Source organism: Apis mellifera, linkage group LG3 (genome assembly GCF_003254395.2).
Source record: "Apis mellifera strain DH4 linkage group LG3, Amel_HAv3.1, whole genome shotgun sequence".
NCBI classification, from domain to species: domain Eukaryota; kingdom Metazoa; phylum Arthropoda; class Insecta; order Hymenoptera; family Apidae; genus Apis; species Apis mellifera.
Window position 1 is genome coordinate 2786605 of NC_037640.1, and position 23537 is coordinate 2810141.

A 23537-nucleotide genomic window follows, 5' to 3' on the forward strand; every position below is an offset into this window, starting at 1 on the left:
GATCAGGCTGTCTGCGAATGGGGACGAGAATCGGTAGAGTCGTGGGGCAAGAGGCGTCGAAGAAGTCTGGCAAACGCGACGGAGGAGAAAGCGGAGGATATGACGTTGTCTCAGGAAATCCTTGTTCTCGATTTTGGCGACGAGAAACAGTCCGACTTCTTGAAGAGCGACGCTAGCATAGACTTCAACGAAGCCGGTAATCACCACCTCGCTTACTCCAGAACTTGTTATATGCAACAAAAAAAAAAAGATATTTCAATTTTATAATATATTTCTTAGACAAAACGGTGACCATTGTCGAGCCCTGTCCAACAAAGGCCTCGGTGTTAATTCTGGGCGTGACGTGCGCCCTGCTTGTCCTCATCTACATTTCCACCATCTTTTGTTACTACATGAAGAAATGGTTGTCACCCCGCAAAATGATGCCCTGAAGATTTCCTGTCCTGGCCCAAAAGGAGAATAATCCCGGCTGGTGACAAGAGAAGCGACCAGGAAAATTACGGATAAAAAGTGCAAACTCACCTCGCGTAACGCGCCCGTATACGTGTTACTAGAGGCTGCACGCGATGAACCCGAGAGCACCAACGTGTTCGTGTAGACGCGTGGAAAAATTACGACTTCGCGCCGTCATTCTCGTTATTACTCACGTTTCGCGCGAAACGCTGGATTCCAGGAAACGGGGAATGCAAAAAAGCCGTCCATTTTTCCGCGCAGACTACATCGTACGTACATTTTACTCAGATATTTGCGGTTTCGGATTTGTCGCGATGCTTATTGTCTTATTATTATTATTATTATTCACTAAACATTAGCCGAGGATTGAATTAATAGAAGATATCCTCGAAGGAAGAGCCTCCAAGTCTTGAAAGAAGGAAGGAAAATTGAGAAAATAGAGGATATCCCTAAAAAATAAGGTGATATCTTGCACATGGTGGAAGTCACGAGCCGCTTGTGCAACACTGCGAAAAAAATCTTCCCGATTGACTGATGATAAAAGCAAACCCGTTATAGAACGTAACTTTAAATATAATTTTAAATTTAATTTCGACGATGTGAGCGGGTGACGAGGATCACGAGGCACTCGCCACTTGTGCAACGCTTCGTAAAGGGGGATTAAATTTTACGTACATGTTGAGGATCGATTTCATAAATATATATATGTAGACAAGCAACTATTGGTTTCAGAAATATCTTATGGGAGATATATCTTAAGCTCTACACTTGCACACTTTACATCTCTGACATTCCGTTCATTTATACATAATATTTATCGGATACATATCGGATCTTTTAGATCGCATGGGTCGAAGATCGCAGGGATCTTGCGTGCAATATATTTTCGTAGCGAGTCGCGGAACATTGATTTTCTCGAGGACGATGAAACTGTGGTAAAGCGAAATGAACAGAGTGAAGAATACGTTTCCGTATAAAATTCTCGATAATTGTTCTCAAGATTTTTTTATTACATTGAGATGATTCACTTTCGATTTATTGTTCCACGAAAGAAAGAAAAAAAAATATATATTCTCGAGAGCAACTTTCGAAAGTTTTATGCGTTTATCGGAATGGACGTTTTTTTTTCTTTCGACGTCGCCTTCCTCGTATCGAGAAAAAAAAAAAAAAAAAGAGAAAAATACGAAAAAATAAATCTGATCGTGGCATCGTCGATTGGACGAAAAAAAAAAAAAAAAAAAAAAAAAAAAAATAATTGTTCCCCGATCCGCGATTAACTACGTTCTTTTCTGTAAGAGCAACCAGGGACACCCTGACGACAAACGTTGTAATAAGTACACTTTTATTTAAGGACATCTTAGACACTGCTAACTGTCTTATCTCTTAAGGGCTATTTCTGATCGGGTTGCAAGGAGAACGAGGTGGAACGAGCAAACTTTAACTCTCTCCTTCTCTTCATCTATATACGCTTTGCATATTAACCTCTGGATGACTTTCCAGGTCGTTGCCGGCGAGATAAATGACCCCTCTGATCAACTATCGTCCGGCACAGCCCTGGCCACATTTTTTACTCCGCGGAAATCGACTTGTAACCCGTATCAAGACTAGCGATATTTAAAGGTTCACGCTTCACTAACGTTTCTAACGATACAACTAGCATTTAAGGTAGAAAATAAACGGAGCATGTAAACATAAGTAGAGAGAAGAAGAAAAAAGAAAAAAGAAATGAACGAAAGAAAGAACGAACGAGAGAGAGAGAGAGAGAAAGAGAGAGAGAGAATTTTTTTTTTTCATCACGATTATAATAGATTCGATCTTCAATTAAGTGTGAGGAAAGATGGTGTTTCTATTTGATAGCTCCTGAAAATCCTATCTTTCATGTTTTTATCCAATTGATTGAAAAATCACGGTTATCGAGGAGAGAAAAAAATTTAATAAATTGTAATTGGAAGATTAATATTAAAAAAAGTCATGTAACGAAAATGCTGATTGTTTGATATGAATTGTAAGAAAAAGAATTTTTCCGGATTTATTGGATTTGAAGAAATTTTATATCAAAATAATTATATATCCAAGTTTCATCAAATTTTAATTTTTATATTTATTAAAATCGTTAAATTTATATCAACGTATAAAAATGATTGATACAAATAAAATGTATTTTGATTAAAAGTTCGCGAAAAATCATTGTTAAAATAAATAATGATAATATCAATCATTCGCATCTTATCTAACTTGGAACAGGACAAAACATGTGACATTTGATTGGAACATATGTTCATAATTGATCGTAATCTTGTAACGTCTCGTAATGCAGAAGAAGAATAGTTAGCAAGAAACACAATCATAAAATACATAATAGCGACAGTAATCATATTTTTGTATAAATTGCATTAAATATCATTTAAATATTGCTTTACGTGATAAGTATCGAAAAAGAAAATATAAAAATGAATAATAGTTGGAACAAATGCAAACAATTATTCATAAAGTTTTTCTTTATGATACCTTCAACTATTCCTGTTTACTTGCATTTATCGGAATGATGATTAAAATGAATTTTAATGTAAATCAATCCTCAAAGGCAAAAATGAAAAAAAAAATAAATAAATGTATATATTATTGGATCGTAATAAGTATTAAAATGAAGATACACATACACGCATCAATATCACTTGTACTCTATTTATGTACGTGAATGTTTTAATAATTAAACGAAGATCAATTTTTTTTGAAAACACCTTACTTTCTCTCTTTTCCATTTGACAATTGATGTTATCAACGTGTTTCCATTGCACAAACTCTCATCATACGATTTTATAAAATTCTGATAAAATGTAATTCGAGATTGTTATCAGTAATCGAGCTGATGAGCTGAACAATCAGACGCGTAAACAAATTGAAATAATTGGTCGACATCCAACAATTCGAACTCAAATCTGTATAGGAGCGCGTGTTAAAGATGCACGTGTATGCGTTTATTATTGTGACAAGTAATAATATGAATCACTTGATACGCTTACTGTCGATGAATAGTCAGTTGACTCTAGATAAAAATAATTGCGGCATCTTCGTTTAAAAATAGATTGCAATTGCACTAATCAAAAGAATTTTGAAGATGGTTGTAATGTTAACGTTAGTTTTTCAAATTTATTAGGTAAGCATTAAGTAAATTGAGCAAAAAAAAAAAAAAAAAAGAAACATACATATTTATCGATGATTGAAAAAAAAAAAAATTGCAATTAACGTTGCATTCTAAATGTTCTGCAGAAGTATATATCGATGACGAGTCATGTTTTAATGAGGTTTCAAAGGCTAGCATTAATCGATAACAAATTTAACTGCTCTCGACCCTCGAAGACAGCGGTTATCTAAATGATAAATATTTTCAGTCGCTCGTTAAAAGAGGTTTTGCAATACCAATGAAACGACTGAATCATTTGAACAGCAATGAATATCATTGGCCACAATTAACTTTATGGTTAATCCAATTTGAGAATTAAAAACATATTTATGAATGTTAAAACAACTTGAACAATTTGAAACGCATTATTTGATAGAACAAGTATATTTTAATGGAAATAATATAAATGCATCAATATAACAATACGAGTAATTGTCAATAATCTCAATAAATCACGAAAAGGAAAAAAAAAAATTCAACGAAAGAACCTGATCAAAAGCGACGTTTGAATGTCGATAAAACGGATAATGCGCAGCTTTTTAAGCCTTTAATTTTTTACTACTCGGTCGATAAAGCAAATCGCGACGTAGTGAACAACGAGGTCAGAGCGAGACTACACCCGTAACGATCCCGTGTTTGAATTCAAGGTTTTCGCGGAAACGAAGTATGAAAGATGCTAGTAATCGTTTGGAATCGTGGTCATCCGCGTCGTCGTTGTCTTTCATCGTCGTACCAAAAGCAAACGTATGGCAACCTCGTCAACCTCGATACGCCTTCGCCAATGATAAGATAAAGGTTAGCATGTGTACGTTTCTCGTGAAATCGCAAACGTAGGCGTTGCTGTATTTCGCTTTATTCGTGTGTACTTCGATTCTTGCGTTCGTTTCTGATAATGCTTTTTCTTTCTATGCATTCTTTTTTTTTCTTTTTCTCTTTTCTTTTTCCTCTTTTTTCTTCTTTGTCTTCACGATATCGAACGAAAAAGCGAATGGATTGTGCAAACGAATGAATCGAATATAATCTCGATGAAATGAGAATTTCTTTTTGCGAGGTTAGCCTGGTCTACAGGTATGCGCAGGTATGCGCGAGTAGGCGCCATCGTGTGACCGCCCACGGAGAAGGTATATTTCTGCATCCGTACGTGGGCAAACGATGCGACCAACTATGACGCTTAACCTATGTATATATATATATATTGTTAATCAAGGCTGGTATCATTTGATATATCAAATTCACATTGCATTTCATTTTTTGAAATTTTCAGATTATAAAATTCAATATTGAAAATACAATACAATAACGGAATTCTTATGTGCATGTATGCATGTAATCTATTACAATATATCTATGTGATTAAAGTACAAACACGTATGCATTCATATACACAGAAGATAACGATACAATGCAAACATTAATACACAGCAATGGAACTATATGCACTGATGCACGTGTGGCGCTCTCCCAGTTAGCATGTACGTAAATAAACTTCAGTTATAAACTCGGGTCTGCAATTTTAGCAAGTGCCACTCTTTATTCTAGACAAAAGAGCCTAAGTACATATTTAACTATTATTTTTTTGTATCATTTTATGACTAATTATTATACTATAATTTTATTATACTATAATGTATATTATTTTTAATACTTCTTCCTCTAAATATGATTGTATGATATGTATAAATATATTTAAAGGTAAACGAAGATATAATTGGTCGAATAGAATAACAAAATAGTTTAATAGAAATTCGTTTGAAACGTGTTGTAATAAATACATAACAAACTAATATTATACATTGAACAGGAGCCAATTATATGAAAACATGAACAATTTCAGCTCAGACAAGACTTAATCAATCGTTCGAACAAAATAAGTATCATAGACGACAGCCTGTCTCGCCAAGAACTCTTGAAAGATACCTCTATGTTCAAGTAACAGACAAAGATAGCGGAAAGAACCGTCTAATGCGCTTTTTGCAAAGAATTACGACCGTAACGCCCTTTTCTTTCACATTCGCATTCTCATATGGCTTTTGCCGCATAAGTAAGGTAGGTAAGGGCTATATGAGTAGTATGGTACATAGAATTCAAAGGTGAGGTGTCGCAAGTCAAGGCAGTGGTAAATAGAAGCACACTTATCTCGCTCACTCTTACTCTCAATCCGTTAATTCTATCCTTTGCTGCGTGTGCACATACACATACACAGAGAACAAGCACAAGTGCGTGAAAAGAGAGCAAGGAAAGCGAAGGCTACAGATCCCAAGCAAACGAACATGGAGGAGAAAGAGGGAAAGAGAATGGTCGGCGTACATCATTTGGGCGCCGAGAAGTCTGGCGCGACCAGGCCAAGCCAGGCCAGGCCAGAGGCGCATCTCTGGTTACGCGACCATTTGGGGCGCCAAGCATGGAGCGCCGAGGAGGTGAAAGGAGCGGGAGGAAGAACTGATAGAAGGGAAAACCGTAGGAGAGCAAAGAACAGAGAAGAGGATCCCAGAGGGACTAGTAGAGACGAAGGTAGGCGTTCGAGCATCGTCGTGTCGAGCTTTGAACCGTGGAATCGCATAGGGCGGCATTGTGGAAGGAGAAAGAGGGGAAATCAACGAAGGGGCCCCAGCAGGCTACATTCCAGCGGGACGCGAGTTTTCAAACATGGCTACCCACGTGAATGTAGGTCCACGACCGATCGTATAACACGCACACATGTTCGACCTTACAAACTACAAGATCTCCTCTTTCTTTCTCTTTCTTATTCTTGTTTTTCTTCGTTTCGCCTGTATAATCTGTTCGGAACGATTCCCTCTCATAACGTGCTCCTTCCCCTAATGCCTGCTCCGTCACACGCTTATACTGACACTAACCCACCAGAATCCCCTTGCCCCTTTACACCATCGGGTTGTTCGTTTCTCCTCTCCCCTCACAGCAACCCGGACGGCCCGTCGACCGAGCTGGCGACACCCTGTCTGGCAAGACCGGCCGACGGACAAAGGAGGGGGAGCCTGGCCGCTGCGTTGCCACGTCCTCGGACTTCGAGCTGCACCTACCTTCGGCCTCAAGGACAAATCCGATGAACGTGTCAGCCGTCGTGGCGTACTTAGGCGACTGCCGGTCTGCTACTGCTATGCCTCTTACCGATATTCATGATCGCTCGTTCTCTTTAATGAACGGAACAGAATTTTTGATTACGATTAAATAAAGGATTTGATTGCAAAATGTTTGACGATTGACATTTCATAAAACGAAAGGAAATGAAATCTCATTTATTTTTATAACGAGCATAAAATACCAAAATGATGATATACACTTATAAAACTATGCGAAGGTCAAATTATATTCAGTCAGGTATCCTCTCGCCACAACGTTTGTAGTTGTCGGATGTTATTTAGGAAAGCTTGGAATTGGTATAATCGACGGAGCGAGAATAACCAGCAAGATTCTTAGAAATGCAGTAGGGTGCTCCTTCGTGGAACGACAGAAGGATCGGACGGGTCTCAGTTTCTGCTGGTGGCGCGAATCGTGGAAATTTACGAGGCCTCGGTTCGTTTCTTTCTATGCGAATTGTCTCGCTCGCTCTTATTTCTTCAAAGTATATAGTTACTAACACGCGGCTTGCGTCATTGCTCGCAGGTCTCTCCACGTCCGTATACGTTACGGCCTACGTGCGGCTCAGCGATATGGCAACCGCGCGTAAAGCTAAACATATTAACTGTCGGCTCACGCCACAAAAACAACATGATCTCATTCCACTACGTATGTATATGCAAGGAACGTGTGATCCGCATGCACGCTTCGAAATCTCATTCAGAGATAACTAGAAGTGGATAAGAGCATTCGAGAAATGAAAAATAAGAACAGGAGAAAAAGTATGAATAACTAACTCCAACAGTGACTCGTAACGGTAAGTCGATAGAATGGTCTGGTAATAACCAGCAAAGAACAATACAGATCGCATTACCCCACTGGGGCTATAATAGGAACGGCTCCTCGACCCTAGGAGATTACCAATACCAGCAAAGTTGACACGGCCACGGGTATTTTTCCTGGAAGGCAAAATCCCCTTACCTCACCGGCCTTTCCCCTTATTCGATGCCAATAAAACTTCCTAGACGACGGTCGCCGAGTTGGCGCTCGTCTACGGCAAACTTTCAAGAATCGTACCGTATGCGAAGTCTGACGTAGGTCTTCAACGATTTAACCTAGATAACACGCCTAATCTCAGCCACACGAGAAAACATCGAGTAACTCGAGTCGTGTTTGCTATTCTTTCAACGCTCCTTCGATGGGTTCGATCGCGATTCAATGAACAGAACGAAATTCAGCGTAGCATATGCTATCGTAATACCGAGAAAAGGCACGGTCAAGTCGCTAGGAGAAAGGCGAGCAAAAATCACGGCTCCATGCTGGCTAGCGCGGACCGAGAGTTGGTAAGCAGCGAGCGAGCGAACGGGCAGGCAAGCAGTCAGACGAGCACAGCAGACAATATGGCGCCGAGAGCGTCGTCACGCTGGCGTGACGTTTCCCGCGCGCGTCATTAACGGAAGTGAGCACACAAAATGGCGGAGTTTTACGGAGCTGAGGTGTGAAAGGGAGGATAGAAGGCGGGAGGGTGTGACGGGGAGAGGGGCGGGTGGGGCGCCTACGGGTGCGGGCAGTCAGGCAGGATGACGAGAGTCGTAGAAAGAGAGAAGTTGGTGGAGGTTAGGTCGGTGGCGCAAAGAAAGAAGAATGACTAGTGGCCGGCGGCGGTGGACTAGCGCCTGTGCTACACGAGTAGGATGACGTTGAGGGGAGCTTGCTGGATAGAGAGAAAAGAACGGAGAATCGATTGGCCGTAACGTGAAGAAAGAAGGAACGAGAGTACGACTGAGTAGGAAAGTAGGGGAAGTACGGTGAGAGAGTGTGGCCGGGAGTAGGAGAGTGCGCGGCAAGGGGCGATAGAGTGAGAGAGCGAGCTGGTGGCCTGAGAGGGGAAGGGAAAGATCGTTTCAGTGGGAAGCAGCCGCAGTCCGCTAGTGTAGTGGGGATGAAAATTAGTTACGGCATCTACCAAGACCTAAAAGGAACTCCGTGCGCGGCGCGACCAGGCCACTTCGTGCAATGTTACGCGTTAAGGTACCCCCGTACGTCGCATCGTTAGCAGTGCCCGGTTTCGAAGCTCATCGTCGTCATCGTCGTCGTCGTTCTCGTTCTCGTGTTTGACGTGACGGTCATCGTCACGGTGCGGGAAAGTTGGGTGTGCGAAAATATACGTTATGGCTCATGGCGTAAACGAAGTGCTCGGTGAAGGAAGCACGGTGAAAATGGTGCATCAAAAACAGCAACAACAGCAACAACAGAATCCGAGGAAATCGGTCGGTGTGATGGGAAGTAGACGGATATTCGCGCCGGCCTTCAAACTCAAGGTTCTCGATTCGTATAGAAACGACATCGATTGTCGTGGAAATCAACGAGCTACCGCGAGGAAGTACGGGATTCACCGACGTCAAATACAAAAGTGGTTACAGTGCGAGGATAATTTGAGAAATAGTTGTGCCGAGACTGGTAATACCGGAGTTGTCTCGACAACGGTGATCTCTCCCGTGGGTGTTTCCAAGCCGGACGGTACCGTGACGGAAGCCACGGGGCCTGCCGTGACTCCAGCAGCGCCGGCCTTGAACCTCAGCCTCGCCAGACTGCACGGCGACGAGCTGGCTACACAGCAAGGGCCCCCACCTCTTCTTTCTCATCCTCCTCATGGTGGTTCATCCTCTTCGTCCCAATATGTTTCTCAATCTGGAACGGCACAGGTTTTATCCGTTCGTCTTGGTTATCAAGAATATTCCGTCAATTCGGAGCATCAACAACATCCTCGTCGGGAAACGGACGATCGAATACAGGTAACGGTGGACGTTCAGGGTTATTCGGAGACGCGCGCGGATCAAGAATCGAATTATTACGTTCTAAATTCGGACGGTCAACGGGGGGAACTGGATAATTTCGATGGTCGGAACGAGGCGAAGGTGTACCAGACCCTGACATCGTATCGAGTACCTCTTCAACAAGATCGATTCGGTAACGAAAATGAAATCATCACGTCCTCTTTACATCGGCATCGTTCTTCGCCTGTACACCATCGATCCCAGCAAAATTACGGGGACGTGGATTCGTCAATGGACGGGAAATCGTACGGTTTGTTGCTAGCGCCGTCGATGATAAAGACGGAACGAGCGAGCCCAGACTCGGCGGCGACGCCAGGGCCGTGCGAATCCACCAGTTCCCCCGGTGCCCCGAGAGTCTCGCTCTCGCCCGTTTCGCATTCAGCCAACGGCACCGGATTCAGCTCCAGCTCCAGCTCCAGCTCCAGCTCCAGCTCGGCTGTGTCCGTTCACTTCGATTCTCCACGGCCCTCCGCGAGCCCGTGTTTGCACGTGCACGAGCATGAGCACGCACACGAATCCGTACACGCGTCACCAACACCGGATTCCGAGAATCCGATCTCGTCCCTGCACCGCTCGCACCGGAGAGAGTCGAAAGAAACGATTCATATCGAGGAGAAGGGAACCGAGGACGTAGCAGAGGAGCAGACGGAAAACGGTAAGGCGGTAGTGAAGAAAGAAATCCAGCTCGAGGAAGAGGTGGTGATGGTCGGCGGCGAGGAGGGAAGAGATGCAGCTATCGTTGCAGCATCCTCGTACGTCGATTATCAACGACCACCTGCTGCTTTCCCGCAGCACACAGATTCGTGCCCTGTGAGCCCTGCGAACGATCGGGAAGGATACTCGTTGCCCCCGAGCCCTCGAGGACCGACCAGCTCCGGCAGATCCAGCACCAGTTGCTCCGACAGCGAGATGGATCCGCTCGACTGTTCTTCCGCCAATCAAAATTCGTCGAACGATCTCGCTCGTCGACGATCATTCTCGCTGAGGTTCAAGCTGGACGTTCTCGACGCTTTCCACAGGGACGTCGGTGTGGCGGGCAATCAACGGGCCACGGCGAGAAAATTCGGCATCAATCGGCGTCAAGTGCAAAAATGGTTGGGCCAGGAGACAGAGTTGCGGGGCGAGATCGCTCTTCGCGGAAACTCGAGGCAGAGGCTCGGCCCCATCCAGGATGCCGCTTCCGGTGACTCACCGGTAGATCTGAGGACGTCGAACTACGTTTCCAGCTTATCGCACGATCGAATCGAAGTCGAGTACGAGCAATCGCCTCCTTATTGCTGCGACGTTGGTTCTTCGCAGCATCTCCCGTATTACCAACACTCTACCATGGTCGATGCATCTTGCGAGAACGAGCCTGTCGTTTCTTGCAATCTTTCATGCTGCATGGACGGCCACGCCGTGACACCGGTTGTCTCGTGCTATCAGGAAGCCTCCTTAAGGGGATCTTGCTACTCCGACTCGCAGACCAGATTGTACTGTTATTCCCCCCGAGAATATTCGTCGGAGATCACCTCGGTTTCCGAACACTCGGAACAAGAGCTGTCCTCGCCGTTAAAGAGGCAATATTGCACCCTTTCATGCTGTTACGAGACTATGTCGTCGCCGAAGAGACTCTGCCTAGAGATCGAAGATCAGATCAGGACGAATTCCTGCCAAGAAGTGCCTCCTCAGGAAACGCCGCTCTGTCTGGTGAAGCCAAAGAGGTTTTCCGTCGACGCAGCCGCGTCGAGAACGGAGCCTGTGACGAGTACTGTGCCAACGCCACCGGCGTCCGTCGCGCCTCCGCCCTCAGGATCGACTATCAAGAAGGATGCCATCCTGTTCAAGCCTTATTTGGACAATCCCGTGAGCAAACCGGCCAAAGAGCAGACAGTCCAAAGGGGCTTGTCTCCCATCAGTAGCCAGAATATCATTAACAACAACAACAACAACAACAACAACAACAACAATAATAATAACAACTGCCAAAATATTTGCAATTTGAACGAAGGCAGGGGCCATGACTATGCTCTAGAATTAAGCCTGAGATTGCCGGTATCCTGGAGAGCTCATCCAAGTCCGTACGAGTTCCCACAGGTTAGAAGTGCGTTCGTTAGGTATCCAGCAAGTCCTCATTATACTTAATTGGAAAATTCGTTTGATCCTCGATTTCGCGAAACGGAAGTTTCGAATTTTTTTTTATTGCAAAAATTAACAAGTGCCAAGAAATCGATATTTAAACTCGAAAGAAAATTTTTTTTCCAATCGATCGTTGTTGATTTTGAAATTCGAGAAAAATGAGAAACGAAAAACGTAATCCGGATCAAGGATGTGAAATCGATCGTTAGATATTCGATGGTCATCGAAGAAGAGAAAAAATCCTTCTAGAAAGGATTTTCTCGTGCAGGATCGATTAGTACGTGATCTACGACACGTCGTACGCCACGTAAGCGTTTATCGTTTCCTCAATCGTCGGCGTCGCGTAAAACATGATAAAATTTTAATCGGCCATTAGATGGTATGCGGAGAGAGATTATACACACGTCTTTGCTTGACATCCTTTAACTTTTTTTGATCTGACTTTTTTTTTCTCTCTCTCTTTTGCCACTCTCCAAAGTTTCTTCAATCCCTCCCTTTCCCTTCTACCTCTTTCTCCTTCCCCCCTTCCCCATCATGAAAATTTATCACGATGTAAAATATTTTTCTTGGAGAAATTTTTCTCATACCATCTTATCATCGAGATTAGCTTCGACGGCTATCGGCTAGGCCGTTTAGAGGTCGAGTGTATTGGCTATAATTATAGAATTATGTCAGTCTCTGAATGATAACGATCACGATGAAAACTCGGTAATATGGCTCATCATCGTGATTCGTTGCGTAATCGCCTCTATAAATTTCGAGGAAAATGCATTCGTAACTATAGTTTTTCCTTTACAATAATTTTTCAATCTTCGTCGGATAGATAGATTAAACCTGATCACATTTGAAATTATATTTCAAATAATTTATCATACATTATTCGTACGATGCAATATAATAATTTAATATTATTTCAACGATTATTTTAAACGTTTATCCCTTATTTCGATGTCAAATAAAATTTTATTCTTTTGGCATTGGAATTTTCCACTGGAATTCATTTATTGATTCTTCCAATTTCGCGTTCAATCGAGGATCAAATCTGTTAGATATCGTTTAATTGCTCAAAGAATTTCTTCCATACGCGGATCCGTGTCCCGTGCACACGGTGTACACAGCAAGTATTACGACAGGGTTTCGTCTCCGTTTTTTTCCTCTCTTTTGTTTTCCAGAACCTCTCTCGCCTCTCGGCCAGCACGCGATTTTCCCTCGAGTCTCTCACGTTTTCCTTCCTCCTCGGAGTCGATCATCTGTAAATATGTAAATAGAACAACGAGCAGGAGGATCAAACCGATCGAACTCGAATCGTAATCGATTAATCTGATAAATTGTTTTGCGTGGCTCGGTTCGATCCTCTCGCTCGAACGGCCATTCATGGATATTTTTATATCGAGTTTTCGGTCACGGGGAAGAAGGGAAGGAACGAAAGGTCGGAGAAGGGGAAGCGCGAGAAAATTCGTATGACCGCTTCCTTCCGTTCGAGGCCTTTTCGCCATTCGTGCCTTTTTTCTCGCTCGGTCTTTTTTATTACCAGATCAAACGCGTAATCTAATAAATGAACAAATTTACAAAATAGATTTGTAATCGCATAGTTTGTAGACACAGAGATATATTTTCTATAAATTTGCGTTCTCCGGAGAGAAGAGCAGTTAAAGCGACGAATCAATTAGATGATTTTTTAAATATCGATGTAACGCAACAATGTAATTTTAGAAATTTTTATGATATTGATCGATAGATTTTTGACAACCTCTGTCGAATCATATACGATATTCTCTACATACATTGTCGATCAGAGATTTGGAATCAAACAATACATCTTGCAAGATACGATTATTTATAAAATGTTTAAATTAGAGTTCAGTCACCTTTAATTTTGTGCAAACAAAAATGAACACATTTATCTTATTAGTAATGCAAATTTACCTTCGTCTTAATAAATGATATAAATAAGGTTGGAATTAAATTTTTTTTTGATTCATTATCAGTTAATGTTTTATTTAAATATTTTATATGTATATATATATGATATAAGAAAGAAAAGAAAATTTGATTTCAAATTTTTGATCAATAATAAGTACATATATCGATGAGATTTAATGCGAGATTGATCGTGAAGGGAGATTTTTATAATAAAGACACGAAATCGATTTGCAAAAACCAGCGTGCCTTAAACGATATATATATATATAAAAGACATTAGAATTTCATACAGGGACGCAATGTTGTTTAATATCGAGTGTTAATACAATTTAGAATAATAAACTTATTCACAGAAAAAATTACGAGAGAGAGAGAGAAAGAGAGAAAGAGAGAGAGATGTTCTTAATTATTCTTATAAATTATTCACGCGTTCATATCATTTCCAGCATTTGTTCTCTGATTGATAGAATCCCGGCCAATGTATTTCGATTCTTGAGTCGATAACGCGTTCAGCAAAGAATGTATCTGATTCATTGGTCAAAAAAAAAGAAAAAAAAAATTCGAAAATTCCTTGTTATGTTTTCTACCTCTGATAATCTATACGTAGTTATCTTGTAGAATCGATCGGAACGAGATAGTTGATGCAACGTGTGCCACGATCTTTTTTTCGAGATGCGTAACACCTCGCCGTGAAAGTTTCCCTCTGGATGGAAAACTGAAAATAACCGTTCCACGAGCGTTCTACGATCCGACAATTGAGCACGTCGCGGCAAAGAAGGGCAATTTTGTAAATTACCATCGCAGACAGAGTAGTTACGTCAATGTTTCAATATTCAGGCTCAATCGAGCTCGTTCCAAGTGCGACTAATCTCACGCGTTGCGACAGCATTATCGGCCATCGAGGATGCGCTCGCAATGAATCGTGGCACGCGCTAATCCAACAATATTTACCTGGACGTTCGTCTCTTATATATATATATATATATGTGTGTGTACGAGTGGAATAATAAATAATAAATTCCGAGCAAATTTTATCAAATTTATACCTGGATTTTTGTGCTTCTGAATTTTTGAAAAGCAACGAATTTTTATCTAAGGAACGATTAATCGACTTATTAGAATCGGAAATACCGGGAGAAGAAACCATATTAACCTTGTCCGCGTTCGCCGATAGGGTCAAGGTGGCAATGTACAATAAAATATAGCGTAATCTTAAGCCATAATGAATTACATAATGCCATAACAAACGTTTTACATAATAAACGTAGCGTCGAACCGACTGATGGGAGAGCGAGAGAGAGAGAGAGAGAGAGAGAGTGAGAGAGTGAAAGAGATGAAGGAAGATAAATGCGAGAAATAAATGCGTGCATGTTTTTTTTTTTTACGTGTGTATCGGCGCGCACAGTTTTCGTACGTGCGTATACGAATGTGTTTCTCGTGTGCACAGCCCATAAGAGTCTATTAAACGAGGCATAAAACATTGTATAAGCAATATTTTTTAAGTGCATCAAACTGTGTGAACGGAAGGTGAGGAGGAAGGGCGGGGGTATGAAGGGAACGAACGGTTGGTTCGAAGTGGTGGGGAGAAAAAACTTCGTGGGCGAGCCCCCACGTTTTAAACCCACGTGTAGGCAGAGAACGTACATACATTATACATACACACATTATACAAATATACAAATAATTATATATAAGCATAATGCTCGCGTATGTACAAAAAAAAATTTATATATATAGCGTTGATAGATAGATAGATAGATAGAGAGAGAGAGTGAGTTTATATATATATATATATATATATACATATAAATATGTATACATAATTATATTTTAATACGATCAAGTTGTAGGAACGAAGCGTCTAAAAAACTCGCCCGGTGCCTTTAGAGATCCGCTCGTGCCTTATATCTTTATTAATGCGAGGAAGAATCAAGGACCAAATGTCTCGCGTCCTTAGAACGAGCCACGTATATTTTTACGTCCTCTCCGCGGCGAGAAAAAAAAGCGCTGCTCTTGGCAAGGATACGTTCTGCATAAGAAAACACCGGTGACTCGTCCAACCGTGTAATAATATCAGTATTGAGACTTATTCGTTTATTTATTGATCGCAATTTCAGTAATTTTCTTTCCCTTTCTCGTTTTTCTATCGAATAAATCAGATCGGATCGAGAACGAACTATATTTCTTTTTTTTTTCTTCTTCTTCTTTTTTCCCGCGTATTTTCAATCATTCTAATTTGATTTTAACATTTTAATTCGAATGAGAAATTGTGTTAGTCGAACGTAAACTCGTTCTGAGGGTTGATTGAGACCAAGAACAAACAAATTCGAGTTTCCTCGCCGAGAGAGAGAGAGAGAGAGAGAGGCAATTCAAAGTGTGATAATCGAAGAATCGCTGATACCTCGCCTCTAAGGCTTATCTATGTCTTTTTTTTTTTTTTTCCTCTCTTTGTGCGGTCGAGATTCTCCGGCGAGCGGTGAACGGTAGCAAGAACAACGATATTCGATATATCACGAAATCCATGTGTTTCGTCGACAAAATTCGCCCAATTACAAAGCATATCCGTCATATTGTGATTCATCGAGTACCAAGAGATTGAGAGGGAGAGAGACTGAATTATTCAGAGAGAAAGGGATAGAATGATCGAGGAACAATCTTAATGTACGGAGAAAATAGGTATCATCAACGTTTTTTTTTTTTGTACGTTCGAAAAATAAAAAAAAAAAAAAAAAACAAAAATTATTGTATTAAATATTGTATTATATACACACACACGCATAGATTATGAGAATTTGAGAGAAAAATATAAGAGACTATTTTAAAAGAAATCTGTTTATTATTTTTCATTCTGTCATATACACATATTAACGTGGCATTTTTTCTTTTAATCTTGCCTCCGCTATATTTATTTCCTTTATCGAGCATTTGCTTTTTTACCAGACGTATCACAATATCTAATATATCTAAGAACGACTATTTTTTTTTTACATTCTTGGTAAAAAAAAAAAGGCTGTTTTTATCAAGATATATTATTGAAATAAATCATTTAAAAAATGATCGTTAAAGTTATATATATTATTTGAAATAATTACATGTCAATTTATTTAAATTGGATAATAATTTAAAATTTAATAATTATATAATTAGAATTCATTCATTAAAATAAAAAATAATTTTAATGAATGAATTCTAATTATATATGATATATCAAACATCTAATTTATTTTGAGAAAATTAAATTAAATAAAAAATTATTTAATTTGATTTTCTAATATCTAATTTATATTTCATGTAAAATAAAGATATATATATATAATTATATAACATATAATATAATTATTTTTTTTTGTTATTGAATATATATTTACATTATATGTATTTTTTTCTGTTGCTTTAGATAGTTGCAATCATACGAGATTATTCGATTGTGAAAACGTATTTGATTATATGCATTTCTCGGAGGCGCTTACATGCGTGGCAGACTGTGCGTCTCGAGATAACCGAGAGACTGATAATTTAAGAAAAGTTGACACAGTTGAACAAAGACAATCACTGATTTACAAGTTGACTTCAGAAGAAGGATGCCGTCTTTGATCTCAATCTTGTTCCATCCCATTAATATTTATTGCACGATCTAACGACAAAGAAAATATAATTACAAAATACAAATGAGGAAATAAGAAATATAATTATCATTTTTATATATTCCGTCAATTATATAAATTTCTTTTATATCGCTTTTCTTTTTCTTATAATAATAATAGAAATAAAATTTTAATATTTCAAGAAATATTTAATAATTTATATTGTTCACGTATATTGATTCATGATTGTTATAAATGAAGAAAGCTTTTAAGAAAAAAAAATGCAAAACGGTATCATTTCAGGTATTGTTTGTCTTTTTTTTTTTTTTAACAAAGATATTAATCTTATCTAATGAAATATCTTACTCAGAGAAGAAGCTCGTGAAATAATAGAGCAATATATTTTATTTCAAGTTACGTTAAATTAAAATTGAAATATCACGCAAGATATAAATGTTACTCGATTCACATTCAAAATTTCTTGATATTCTGCAATACCGACTGCAATGAATGTTTTTCATTTGCCCTTTAAAACGAGCTCATTTTCATGACGCTTTAAATTTAATTCTATCACATTTGAAAGAGGATATAAGATAAGTACAAGTCAATTCATAGAAACTCGTGCACTAAAAGTACATCAGATGTACACATACAATTATAAGATTTGCAATCGATGCAACCAATGCATTGTTTCCGTTATCGTGGCTGATTAGTAGTATTCATGGATTGACGATCGCACACGTACACGTTAAACTTTCTAAGCACGCAAGTATGCTTACGCACCGTGCAATTGCAGTCCATCAACTATGCACTTGAATTGTCGATAAATGACATAAAAAATCTTTAAAGTTTCATTTTCAGCTTTTTCTTGAATGCTAAATATTCATTTCATAAATACATTTCTTAATTACATACATGATCATAAGATAAAGATTATATTATTACTATTAATCACTGTTAAAACATGGAAAGACGTTATATAAAAAATGAAAATAAATTGCAGTTCTTGCTGAATGTTTCTTTGAACTTAAAGAGAGGTTGAAAAAACTTGCGCGAGCAGCTGCACACGTGCATATGACGCAACATATTCATATGTATTTCAGTTATACACTGCAGCTAATTGAATTGGAATATGCAATAATTACAGCAGAAGCATAATGAATTTTATACGATGAATCGATAGTGAATTCTATTTAAACAATGATAATCGATTAAAAATTGTAATATGCCGAATAATTATGAAAAAGTTGCCAATTATTTCGTATTTATGAAACGAATCTTAACATACTGTATATAGAAATTCATATTATCGACAGTGAAAATATAGTTACACTAATTTATCGATATTTCTTTGAAAGATTATTAAATATCTTATCATTCTTGTTGTATGCATTTCCTTAATGCGCAATTAGTTTAAAATCATTCAATATAATTAAAACTATAATAAAAAGAAATAACAAAAAAATAAAATTTGCGATAACTTTGTTTACATATTATGTTCATTGTAATTGATAATTTTTGATGTATTAAAAAATAAAAAACATTTATCGAATGATCTCTATATTAAATCGCAATAACGATACTATTCGTTTCTATTGAGGCCACCGCGTGCGTGCAAAGCACCTTGAATCAAAGTATGACTGATGCAACGCTTCAATCAACGCCAATAAATGTCACCAACTGGTGCAATGCAATTAGGAAGGGTACAGTGGGGCATGCAAACAAAAATTTACAACAAAATTATACATTTATTTTTAATTTTGCAAATAAATCCTTTTATAAATTAATGTTAATTTTGTACAGATTAAATTAATTTAAGACCTAAAGCAATATATATATTTTTTTAAATATTTTCTAATTTAAAAGACGGCATAAATCATTGTTTACAATGATAAAATATTCATGACAGGATACCACGCGTCTGGCGTTCTCAACCGGAAATTCGAAAGGGATACCAAAAAGTTTCTGGCTCTATTCCAATAGGCGAATAACGTGTCTTCTGTTTGCGAGTTAAAGATCAACGTGGCGACAAAGTCTCAAGTTTCGTTGATTATTCTTACGGTGTACTTCTTGTCCGTCCGCCGATATCATCGGACAGTGCTTATAAATTGCAAATAATCTTCGAAAACACGATCCAGGTCTTTTTTTTTTATCAACGATCTTTCGTTATCTAGCTGAAAAAAAATATCGTGATTAATTTATCGTCATATTTATTATATCTTTTCGAAAATAATTAAAGCCAAATGGTAAAGTCGTCTGTAATCATTGAAAAGAAAAAAAAAAAAATAATTTAAACGATTAAAAAAAAAATTTAATACTAAAGACAAAACAGAAAAAAAAAAAGAAAATTTTCTTTGAAGAAATAATAAAAATCTTAAGATTAAATAATAAAATAAAAAAATAAAAAAAGAACGAACGAACAAAATAAAAAATATTAATTTTGAAAGAGGTAAGACAGTATTTACTGCGTTGTGAAAGTCCAACCAGAGTTTATTTTTACCCTAGACAAATGTGTGCATTCTCTTCGACATTTCTCTTGCTCGTTCTTGTTTTCCTGTTCTTCTCCAAGCCTATCTTTTTTGCTTCGTTTTTCATTTCATTTTATTTTTTTTTTTTTTTTTTTTTTTTGGTACACATTGATACAGAATCTTCTTTAATTAATTAGTTTTGTTGGTATGTTGAATATAGGAATCTTTATTCCGATCGATGATAGTTAAATTAGAGATTACAATCAAATGGATGACATTCTAATTCATAAATTGATATATGTTACAGGTATAGCAAACGAAAGAATAATTGTAAATGACGGAGCGATATGAATCGCCGGAAGTAAAGATCGTATTGTCTAAGGAAGAGATTCATAAGAGATATCAAGACATATCCCTAATCATATTTAAAGTAATTATTTATTTACGATACACAAATTTATTGATAAAAAATATTATATTTAAATTTTAATTAAATACAGAAACAACAATTTTTAATAATCTTCTTTCTAAATTCAGAGACATTTTAATGTACAAATTATGTTTTAACAATATCTTGCATATAATTACGTACATTTCTCGAAGTTTTAATTAATTAATTTTTGTGATTCATTTGAAATCTTTGTATTACAGGAACAAAGTAAGAGAGAAGTGAATTATTTAACTTTTGGAACGAGTCGCAGAACGATGGAGTACAGTAATTACGGAAATCATCCCGTTATTGTGCGGAGACCAACTGGCTCTTTGACAACTCGCAACGATGAAAACATATCTTCCCAAATACTGAGGATATATCGAAAGCCTCGAGATAGTTGTGCAATAAATTAGTTTATGCCTCAATTATGGTTTTTAATTTTAAATTAAATCGTCGATTGTTCGTTTATTTTTGGCATTTTTAATATTTTATTCTCCTTCATCTTGTCTTTCGAAATATAATATTAATTAATTTTCGTTACCATTAAAATATTCACATTGATTTTATGATGTCGAATGTAATATGTTTATGTATATAATGTTTATACCTAAATAATTTTTAAATATTTATATAATTATATTTATACAATATATTTTTTCCTGATATATTAGTGTTAGTTGAATTACAATTCGATTGATCTATAATAAATATGGTCCGATATCGATCCAATTTTAATAAAGTCCGACGTTGCAATCATAATAAAATTTGCATACGTTCGTGGATTACAAGAATATAAGCAACAGTAATAGCGTTTAATCATTATTTTTTTCAGGAAAAATTAGAGTGTCATTTATGACTTTGTATAAAATAAATATGGGACAAAGCACATAAAAATTAAAAAGATCCATGATAAAGGGATCTTAATAATAAAGCCAGTTATTTACTGACAAGAAAAAATAGTACTGAATTCACAATTTATAGAATTTTCATTGACAATTAATCAACTGGCTATTTCAATTTGGGTTATGATGTCACAACTAAATGTAAAAAATTATCAGGATAACTTAAATGTTCTGACATCCATTGAAGAGGTGTTTCCAAAGGTGGGGTAATACCATGAGTAAACACTGTAACTAAATAAAAAACATAAATAAATAACACAATACTTAAATATATAAAATATATAAAAATAAATACAAAAAAATATTTACTTACTATTTTCATTATCTGGAAATACTTCATTCAATAAATGCCTTAATGTTTTTCTTTGACCTTCTTCATTGACAGGTTTTACAAGTTTTTGTACATATTTATCCTCACTTGTATAACATCGAAATGGTATGTATTTAAAACCTTCCTCTATGTTACTAGCTTCCATAAGTTTTCGATTCACAGACCAAAATTGATCAAACTTATCATTCAATAAACCAGACCATAATTGATTGTGATCTTTCTTTTGCATACTAGATACAACTTGCCCTCTGTGCTTTAGTACATCTGCTTCTTTGATACATGAAAGAAAATATGCTTCCACTACTTCTCTAAAATTTAAATTTAATCAAATTAAATATTTTATTGTAAACAAATATTAAATTAAGTTTCTGTATATTTACTTGTTTTGACAATGCATTAGCACATTTTCTGGAAACCTATCAAAGTGGACAACAATATTCCAAGGTAATTCAACATCATTGGAATAAATATCCAAAAGAACACCAATTGGATAATGCCATTTTAAAGGAATACCATTAAATTCTAACCACATTTCATGTTCTTGCTTACTGTCACTTTGTATATGTCTTATAAAATGCTTTCGTATCTAATTGAAAAAACATATAAAAATAATAATTAAAAATTATTAATGTATTTGTTACTGATAATCTTTTATTTGTATTATTTACCTTATCTGTGCAGAGTGGAAAATAACTTAACCTAGGCACCATAAGATAAAATGGGTCAGGTCCTTGTAATTCACAAATTTCCTCAGAATCAAGCGTAAAACAAACAGGAATTTTACCATCCCAAATTTCTCTTAGTACCTCCCTGTCATTCGCCATTATGAATACAACGGCAAATAGTGTTTATTCTAATTCATTCGGATTTTTAATAACAATTGAATATCTCTTAAAAGGTTATGTTTTTCGTCTGCTACAAGAATTGAATATATATTCAGATAATGTCTACAATGATAACATGAAGCAATCGATATGTTAGAAATTGAATATATATTTTACTAGTTATAGAGTTTACAATTTTCCTCTAAGATGGCGTTATATACTTAAAAATTTATAATCGGTAATTTAGAAATTTACTTACTTAGTAAATAAGATTACAAATGAAAAAACTAGATTTAATATTCAATGCATTTTTTATTCTAGATCTTTGGAATACATAGAAGTTTTTTCTACATAGAAGAAATCTTTGAATGACATTCTGAGAAAGAATTCCAAGTAATAGAAAAAAGACTTCTTAATATTTCTATAATGGTAATAATATTTCTATAATTTCATATACATCTGATATTCTTTCATACGAATCACTTTAATAAAATATTTTTAAAAATTAAAAAAATATCTATTATCATTTATATTATTAATATTATCATAAAGATAGATTAAAAAGTTAAAAATATAATAATATATATTTTTCACATTGAAAATTAAGACATATTGTAGTAGTTTTGAAAAATGATAAAAATTATTCCATTGATATTTCGTATCTCATCTATGATTATACTTTAAAAACAAATATAGACAAAGAGAACATAGTGAGAGAAAGACAGAGATAGGATAAAAATATGAAAATCAGCGCCATCTCTAGAGTGCCGCAAAAGAAACTAAGGTAAACAAAGAGAGCAAATAATAAGAAAAGGATGGAGATAAAGAATTAAATACTAACGCCATCTATTGGTCTAAAAAGTAATTGAAATTTTAATAAAAATTTGTAAGTTTCCTATTATATTCAAAAGATGGCGTTGATTGTCAATTCTTAATCTACTTTATCCTTCGTAAATTTATCCTTTGTAACTTTCATTTCTCTAGAACTCAATAGATGGCACTACTAATCAAATGAACAAAGAGAGCAAATAATAAGAAAAGGATGGAGATAAAGAATTAAATACTAACGCCATCTATTGGTCTAAAAAGTAATTGAAATTTTAATAAAAATTTGTAAGTTTTCTTTTATATTCACAAGATGGCGTTGATTGTCAATTCTTAATCTACTTTATCCTTTGTAACTTTCATTTCTTTAGAATGGCAATAGATGGCACTACTAATCAATTCCTATCTATCTCTGTCCTTTTTCTATTATTTGCTCTCTTTATTTATTTGATTAGTAATGCCATCTATTGAGTTCTAGTGAAATGAAAGTTACAAAGGATAAATTTACGAAGGATAAAGTAGATTAAGAATTGACAATCAACGCCATCTTTTGAATATAATAAGAAACTTACAAATTTTT

General features: G+C 36.7%; 4 protein-coding genes and 1 long non-coding RNA gene across 10 annotated transcripts in view; 3 read left to right on the forward strand and 2 right to left on the reverse strand.

Moving 5' to 3' along the window:
* LOC410975 overlaps positions 1-2866 on the forward strand; it is a 49742-nt gene extending 46876 nt beyond the window's left edge. For all 4 annotated transcript variants that reach the window (XM_006558445.3, XM_394451.6, XM_006558446.3 and 1 more), the window contains exons 11-12: positions 7-196; positions 280-2866. In XM_006558445.3, coding sequence (XP_006558508.2) covers positions 7-196; positions 280-431 — 342 coding nt within the window. In that variant the 3' untranslated portion in view covers positions 432-2866. The remainder of the gene's footprint in view (positions 1-6; positions 197-279) is intronic.
* LOC102654687 lies at positions 82-6574 on the reverse strand. Its single transcript, XR_003304406.1, has 2 exons — positions 6493-6574; positions 82-223 (listed from the first exon to the last, which is right to left on the reverse strand). It is a non-coding gene; the product is annotated as an uncharacterized LOC102654687 (long non-coding RNA).
* Positions 4117-20543, forward strand: LOC100578418. 3 transcript variants are annotated; one of them, XM_016911306.2, is made up of 3 exons: positions 4117-4432; positions 19950-20072; positions 20294-20543. In XM_016911306.2, the coding sequence occupies exons 2-3, from the start codon at positions 19977-19979 to the stop codon at positions 20486-20488; spliced, it is 291 nt and encodes a 96-aa protein (XP_016766795.1). In that variant the 5' UTR covers positions 4117-4432; positions 19950-19976; the 3' UTR covers positions 20489-20543. The 3 variants fall into 3 exon arrangements, with proteins under 3 accessions (XP_016766795.1, XP_016766796.1, XP_016766794.1); XM_016911305.2 differs by lacking the exon at positions 4117-4432 and adding an exon at positions 19563-19623; XM_016911307.2 differs by lacking the exons at positions 19950-20072; positions 20294-20543 and adding an exon at positions 4694-4895 and having other exon boundaries at positions 4273-4432.
* On the forward strand, positions 8836-16297 carry LOC107964189. Its single transcript, XM_016911303.2, has one exon. The coding sequence runs from the start codon at positions 8884-8886 to the stop codon at positions 11671-11673; it is 2790 nt and encodes a 929-aa protein (XP_016766792.2). The 5' UTR covers positions 8836-8883; the 3' UTR covers positions 11674-16297.
* Positions 20099-22265, reverse strand: LOC551057 (autophagy protein 5). The gene is made up of 4 exons (XM_623453.4): positions 21977-22265; positions 21689-21894; positions 21291-21616; positions 20099-21208 (listed from the first exon to the last, which is right to left on the reverse strand). The coding sequence occupies exons 1-4, from the start codon at positions 22130-22132 to the stop codon at positions 21099-21101; spliced, it is 798 nt and encodes a 265-aa protein (XP_623456.1). The 5' UTR covers positions 22133-22265; the 3' UTR covers positions 20099-21098.
* Positions 22266-23537: the final 1272 nt, after the last annotated feature.